Source organism: Humulus lupulus, chromosome 9, assembly GCF_963169125.1.
Source record: "Humulus lupulus chromosome 9, drHumLupu1.1, whole genome shotgun sequence".
Taxonomy (NCBI): Eukaryota; Viridiplantae; Streptophyta; class Magnoliopsida; order Rosales; family Cannabaceae; genus Humulus; species Humulus lupulus.
The window spans coordinates 169051571-169058976 of NC_084801.1; the positions used below are offsets into that span (position 1 = coordinate 169051571).

At 32.7% G+C, this 7406-nt stretch overlaps 2 protein-coding genes across 2 annotated transcripts; both read left to right on the forward strand.

The window, feature by feature from the left end:
* Positions 1 to 260: 260 nt before the first annotated feature.
* Positions 261 to 2925, forward strand: LOC133801042 (3-hydroxy-3-methylglutaryl-coenzyme A reductase 2-like). Its single transcript, XM_062239168.1, has 3 exons — positions 261 to 784; positions 1127 to 1308; positions 2654 to 2925. The coding sequence occupies exons 1-3, from the start codon at positions 333 to 335 to the stop codon at positions 2728 to 2730; spliced, it is 711 nt and encodes a 236-aa protein (XP_062095152.1). The 5' UTR covers positions 261 to 332; the 3' UTR covers positions 2731 to 2925.
* Positions 2926 to 3223: 298 nt separating this feature from the next.
* On the forward strand, positions 3224 to 6891 carry LOC133801043 (acetyl-CoA acetyltransferase 2-like). Its single transcript, XM_062239170.1, has 5 exons — positions 3224 to 3349; positions 5609 to 5670; positions 6009 to 6094; positions 6357 to 6456; positions 6720 to 6891. The coding sequence occupies exons 2-5, from the start codon at positions 5668 to 5670 to the stop codon at positions 6825 to 6827; spliced, it is 297 nt and encodes a 98-aa protein (XP_062095154.1). The 5' UTR covers positions 3224 to 3349; positions 5609 to 5667; the 3' UTR covers positions 6828 to 6891.
* Positions 6892 to 7406: the final 515 nt, after the last annotated feature.

Consider the following 7406-nt stretch of genomic DNA (forward strand, 5'->3'; position numbering starts at 1 on the left):
GCATTGTTACTTTCTATCAATTTCAAGAATCTAGCATTACACCAAATACCCATTTCCATAACACACGAATATAATACTAATAAAAAAGTGTTATGCTAGAGTAATATATTGGGCCACTTTATCAAAAAAGGGCGGTAATAATTCCACCATCCCGCCACACTTAGCTTTTTTTTTCATTTGTGAGACTCGAGAGACCCAATTCATTCCCTACAATTCTTTCTCCTTTTTCCTCATCATTCTCTCTCCTCTCTCTCGGATCTCTTTCTCCCACTAGACCCGTCGAAGCTTCGACCACGCGGGCCCAAGCCCTCACACGACACCAGAGGCAAACGATGACACTGGAGGCCAGCTCTTCTTCTCCTCTTCCCTGTGTGCGGCCAAGCCTTCTTCTTCCCTGCGTGAGACCAGCTAGCTCCGGCCGGTTCAACAACGACGGTTTCGGTCTAAGAACATTGGAAGGGTTTGATTACGAATCTATTTTGGGGCAGTGCTGCGAAATGCCTGTTGGGTACGTCCAGATTCCGGTGGGGATCGCGGGTCCGTTGTTGCTCGATGGGTTCGAGTATTCGGTGCCGATGGCGACTACAGAGGGTTATTTGATTGCGAGTACAAACAGAGGTTGCAAGGCTATCCATTTGTCTGGTGGGGCTACCAGCATGTTGTTGAGGGACGGCATGACCAAAGCACCGGTTGTGAGGTTTAATTCCGCCAAGAGAGCTTCCGAGTTGAAGTTCTTCTTGGAGGACCCTGAAAATTTCGAGACATTTTCCATCATCTTTAACAGGTTAGTCTATGCTTCATAAATATCATATGTATATATGTAAAGTTTTATCTATTGTTTGTGGTTTTGGTGATTGAAATTTTAACACGGAGATCGATATCATGTTTTTATTTTCTTTCTCTAATTTAATATAAATTTGAGTAATAAAGCATGAAGCTGAATCTGAGGATCCGAAAGTATTAAAAGTAAATAAAGAAAGAAAGAAAGAATAGAAAAATCACGTAAAGGCTGAATCTTTAGTCAATATACAGCCGTGAAGTTTCTTTCAAATGTCAGATTCATCAAATAGTAATGAATATTAGATTTGAACCATTTGTCTTATTGGGTTTTGGTCATCGTCTCCAGGTCTAGTAGATTTGCCAGGCTCCAGGGTATTCAGTGCGCGATTGCTGGAAAGAATGTGTATATCAGATTTACCTGCAGCACGGGAGACGCCATGGGGATGAACATGGTTTCAAAAGGAGTTCAAAATGTTCTTGATTTCCTTCAAAACGACTTTGATGACATGGATGTTATTGGCATATCTGGTTAGTTTTTTTTTTGGATTATTATATTTATATTTTTAGACCATTTAGTCACTTTTCTTTCTTGTGAACTTGTCAAATTTTTCTTCAACCTGAGCTGTTGCTGTTGTTCCTTTTTTCAGTTATGTGCAGTAATACACCCTCTATATTCATATCCCTTGAAGATGAACTCAAGGAAAATAAAACATTTAAATAATCAAATAATGAATTAAGTTTCAAGACAATTATTTTATTTGATTGCTATTTTGGCTTGTATCCATTCATTTATTAGAGAATTGAACTGTGTCTTTTATTTTATTAGATATAATAGAAGCGAATAGAATATCTGAGTAGTATCTGCTCAAGCTTTTATTTATTAGGCTAACTTTTTATGTACTAAGGAAGGCTTATGTAGAAAATTTTATTTATTAGATTCAGCATGCCTATTTACTTGAAATAGAAAAATTAATATGAAAAACTCAATGTAAAGTTAAAAAAGAGTTGAGGTTCAGCCAATCATTTTGTTTACAAGAGAGCATAAACATTTATTTTTGTAATGGGTTTTGTGGATTAAGTTGGGATCAGATTGTATACTAGTTTTTTGTAATGAATCCACTTATGCTTGTTTGTTTTTATTGAACAGCCGTTACCACTGGTTTTCTGAGGCCATAATTTTATAAATTCAAGGGTGAAAAGTGGAAGCTTTCCAATAAGATAACAATATATGTATATATTGTTAGGCAATGTAATATTACATTATTAGTTTTCTATTTCTGGTTTGTTAGTTTTGTTAGCTTCAGTTGTATTCAGCTAGACTGTTACAACTTCCATCTATTTCTATGTTGTGTATTGCTACCGTTGTAAAGTTCTATATATAAATAAGATTTGCCTGAGTCTCAAAATCTTCTTTAGAGCTACTTTTTCTCCATTTACATTCTTGAATTAACTGCTACCACCCTATGCTAATTTGCCTGGTTTGCTTTGCTTTTATCTTATCCACCTATGGGAATTTTGAGTTTTTGAGTTTTTTCAACTTTTTTTTTATCGAAAAAAGGAGTATATTAAAAACACATAAACAAATTACAACTGCCAGATTTGAAACACCACCAAACTTACAACAAACTCAAAACAGAGACTAAAATACAAGCCAAATCATAAACTCCTAACCAACTCAGCAATTGATCTATTCTTAGCCAAACATTGTTGACTCAAACAGCCAAAAAATCTAGCTTTCAAACTCAAACTTATCATTTTAACTAAACTTATCATTGCACCAGATGCCATAAAAGGCCACCCTCCAATCAAATAAGAAGTGTTTTTTTAGATTCCCCATATAAACATATACATATATTAGTCTATATATATCTAGAACAATCCAGCTGGAATGAAGAACTGACTTTCTCCCTCAAAGAACCTAATGGAGTTTTGAATTTGGTAAGTTCCTAAGATTTTGAATTTGTAGCTATCCAAATCTGCCACATAGTTTCAATTTCAAGATATAATTTAGTTTGGCACTCATCTCTGCTATGTTAAATCCTGAAATTGTATTTTGTTTAGCCATTCTGAAGTTGCATATTGTTCAAGTCTTTACATAACTATGTTTTAGATGGACGTCAATTGTGTACAAACTTATTTTTCTTGCGTTCATTAGTCTGAACTTGAAGTATTACAACTTTCTAATTGATAGCACAGCTCCAAAACCTTTATTTATTGTCCCTATATTCTTTTCTCACTGAATATGGGAGCTTCAGCTCTAACTTGTGAGTTTATGTAGCAAATATTTCACCTTTTCCTTCCTCAAGCCAATTATTGGCTTTTGGCCTTTATCAATAGTTTCATTTTGCATCTATTTTTTTAATCTTCTTCTCATGTATTCCTTTGAAGACATAATTAAGACTAGTATGTTATATGACCAAAGTGATTTCTCCCCTTAGGAAGTGTTTGATAAATACCTTTTGAAGACAGATGACAAAATGGGACATGCACAACTCAGCCTTCAACCACTTGTCTCTGCTGCTAGACTCAGGCAGATTCTGCAGAACTTCAATGGCGAGACGGTGTTAAGGTGTTAGGAACGAGTTTCCTAATACGCAGCGGAATGGTGGTATGGTTGGCCCAGTGTACAAAAAAAATTTGTAACATATTTAAACTACCTTTAAATATGTGGATCCATTAATATACATACATTAATCATAGACAAGGTAAGGATAGAATTCATACCTCTTGAAGCCTATCAAGTGTCATTGCTATCTTTTCGTATTTAGAATGATCTTCCTATCCAAGCCGCTCCTACGTACTCACACCAAGATCTTCCAAAGCGTTCTCTACACCTCAAGAAATGTGTGGGCATTTAGAGAATGAAGGATAGTTTATTTGTGATTCTACTTGATGTACTCAACTCATGAGATCAAGAGAATAGGTCTGAGAATTGGTTCTTTATTTTCAGGGAGAGAAAACTATCGTTCTACTTTTCACAGAGCGAATATTCTGAGTAGTCTCACTCTCTTCACTTATCTAAATAATTTTCTGATCAGTCATACTTAACAGAAAATATTCAAAATTTAAAAAATAAATCTGTAACCATTTTACAATTTACTTTTTAATTAATTAATTATTCTATTAATGAAAAAATCCAAAAACCAAATTTTGAATTATCCATTAATTAATTAAATAAATAAATAAAATTGAAAATCTCATCCCTGAAAAATAATGGCCCTACACGCCACACACAGTCCTCGACTGTGTGTGAACGTGTAGCTTCCTAATTTCTAGGGATATTGGTTTTTCAAATTTTATTTAATTATTTATTCAAATTACTTTGTCAGATAAGATCTAACAACCTGATAACTAATTCAAATTTGAATTCAAATTAATTATCATTTTAATTAATTATCAAATATAATTAATTATTTGAATAAATATTAATCTTTTAAATTCAAATCCAATTTGAACTTATCAGATCATTATCTCCCACTCAAATAAAGATATTTAATTAATTCTACCAATTAATTAAATCCAAAATTTTCGAAAATAAATATTTAATTTATTATAATTTCGAAAATTATAATTAATTAATTATTTAATTAAATTTCAAAAATTAATTTAATTATTTAATATAATTTCGAAAATTATACAATAATTAAATATTAATTAATTTTTTTAACTACAACTAATTTGTAATTAATTAATTAATTAATCACTATTATCATATAATTGCATATTTGGCCTGAAGAACAAATTTCTTCTTAAATATGTCTTTAAACTATTTTCCCTTCATATCAACTCTTACCTTGAACAGTGTTGATAGAGCCGCTATGGGGACCTATGGACCTATAATTCCAAGCTCCAATAAATTTGTGATTATTAATTAAACTCTTTAATTAAATAATCTTAATTTATTAATCTCATGATTATTCCACTATAAATATGAGACTGCACTCTTGTAATTATAGACATTTCATTTACTGAGTACTTTATAATCATAAAGCGTCCATTGATATAATCATTGCATACAACTTGACCCTCTAATAATGGTTCATAATTAATCGGGAATAAAATTACCGTTTTACCCTTTTAATTATCTCTTGTTTCCTTAAGTACCATTGACTCTACTAGTGAAGGTTAATTCATAACTAAATTATGAATTTGAGCTCAATAACCTTTCAGTCCCAAAAGTCAACCCTTAAGAGAACCATTATTCAATCTCTTGCGAGAAGGCATAGATTCCATATCTGTATACTATGTCCCCAGCCATCTATATTAATGAGTTCCCAAAACAAAATTTTCTAGCATGATCATTTTGACAGACCCTAACAAGTGAATCAAAGAACTCATATAACATAAACAGGAGTTCATAGTAACTTCAAGATTAAGATCTATTTGTATATGATCATCAGTTGATATATTTAATTAATACTTCGAAACGGTATTTAACTAAGTATTAATAAACATATCTGGTCCAGTTCTATATATTCTCTAATATATAAAGCACCTCCACTAAAGTGTCCTACCACACTAGTGATCCAGATCTAGATCACATGTATTCATAATACTAGTGGACCGTACTTGCAGTAATTAATCTAAAGATTTCATAACTTTATTTTACTACAAACTATTCAAGTTCATTTATCTCAAACACAATCCTCCCGTACCAATACGTGTTTGAGATCACATATATGAACTTAGGAATTTTCTGATATTTACATAACATTATCATAGAATAATATGGTCCATAAAATATATGCATAACAAATTCAATTCATTTATTTATTTCATAAAAACAATGTCTACTACATATGCTTTCAGGGCACATTTCCAACATAAGGAAGGTTGTCCCAGATAGTGACAACTGTTTGGTCAGAGAAAGCTCCATCACTTGTGTCAATGGTAATGTTGAGAAAGCTCCATATTTCTTCTCTAGTTGTGAATATTTCTTGCTTGCTCATTTGGAAAGCAGTTTTGTTCCATAATTAGAAGTTTCTACCAATGCAATTTATTGGCTTGATTGCTTCTAGGGTACTAGGATTTTCTAAGGTCCATTTTTTTAAAAAACATATATGGATGTGGGTTATCTTGATACTAAATGGTATATACTAAATTTTGTGAACTTGTATAATTATTAATATTTATGTCATAGTAAGGTTTTCTAGTTAAAAGTAGATTTTAAGTCAGATTTTTCAATACTTGCTTCAGTACTTTTAATTTGTTTTTGTCTCTCTTCATAGTTTGATGCTGCAAAATTAAGAAAGCTAAGAACAAGTTTCAAGCAGAACGAGGGCTCTGTTACTGCTGGCAATGCTTCAATCATAAGGTTCCCACCTCTCTCTTTCCCCCCGCCGCCAATGCTGAAAAAAAAATTATTAACTTAGTGTGGTAATGCAATCAGATATATGTGCCTTCTGTTTAGAGGCTTGTACTATATAAGCAACTAGTGTGCAACACTTATTGTAGTTTATACTGCAACAAAACTGGTTTATTTTCTGTGGGCAACCCTTTTCTTATTTTTATGTGTGTGTGACTAGGGTTTCAGATTTTAACTTGCCTTAATATGGTTTGGTTTTTATCATGAATAGTGATGGTGCAGCTGCATTAGTCCTAGTGAGTGGAGAGAAGGCACTTCAACTTGGATTGCAAGTAATTGCAAAGATTAAGGGCTATGCTGATGCAGCTCAGGTACTCCAATGAATTGGCTTCCTAGTTCTATTTTACTGTTGTTGAAAAATAGCTCAGGTACTCTATATATATCTAGTGAACATGGTGCCTGGTGGTACACATGGAAAATTGTTGTTGTTGCCTTACATTGTGTTTAAGTAGGATTATTATTTAGAGACTGGGATGAGGGTTAGTATTAAGCCAAGTACTTGATAGAAGATGCTTATTTGATCAAAATGATACAGGCATTTAAGAGGCATAATGTTATGTTTTTTTTTTTGTAGGATGGAAGGAGCAATGTGCCAAGTACTCTCCTTACTCCACATACTTTGAGGGCAGACTCAACTTTTCCATGCTCAAGAATTTTACACAAAACTCCTTGTTTCATTTAATATTATAAATTCATTATTGGCTTTCATACAGGTTTTATTGAGGCTGAAAAGAAACCAGGTGTTCTTCTTACTTTGTTTCATTACTTGGAAAAAGTAAACAATCACACAGTATGCATAGAGGCTCTCCAGATAACCTATTAGTTAGTTTGGAAATACCAAGCTTTATGGTTGTCAAAAATTATTCTCTTGTCAAGAATCTAGGCATTGCTTGAAGTACTCTGTATTTGGAATCTTGGATTTACTATTTGTATGCCTGTGTGGATGTTTCAGGTTTTCAATGGTGGAATTAGCTATTTTTTGCTATAGATATTATATAATTTTGAATACATTTTCCTGTTAGAATTGTAGTTATTTATCTCGTGTGAAGTGAGGGCATGAGTGTGTATTAGGGTATGTGTTTTCGTTAGTTAGCTGTAATTGAGAAAGTGGCTATCTGTCATTGTAATTGGATCTAGTTATACAGTTTATGAAAGATAAAATGGAAGCGAATAGAAGATCTGAGTAGTATCTGTTCAAGCATTTTCCATTGATTCTGCGACATGCTTCTGCAATGGTTGATTAACATTGACCTGATATCAT

Bases quoted from the DNA above. Each gene is read 5' to 3' on its own strand.
- LOC133801042 (XM_062239168.1), top strand. From the start codon at position 333: ATGACACTGGAGGCCAGCTCTTCTTCTCCTCTTCCCTGTGTGCGGCCA. The intron at 785-1,126 runs GTTAGTCTATGC...CATCGTCTCCAG, and splicing joins TTTTCCATCATCTTTAACAG to GTCTAGTAGATTTGCCAGGC. The intron at 1,309-2,653 runs GTTAGTTTTTTT...ATATATATCTAG, and splicing joins GGATGTTATTGGCATATCTG to AACAATCCAGCTGGAATGAA.
- LOC133801043 (XM_062239170.1), top strand. The intron at 6,095-6,356 runs GTTCCCACCTCT...TATCATGAATAG, and splicing joins GGCAATGCTTCAATCATAAG to TGATGGTGCAGCTGCATTAG. The intron at 6,457-6,719 runs GTACTCCAATGA...TTTTTTTTGTAG, and splicing joins GCTATGCTGATGCAGCTCAG to GATGGAAGGAGCAATGTGCC.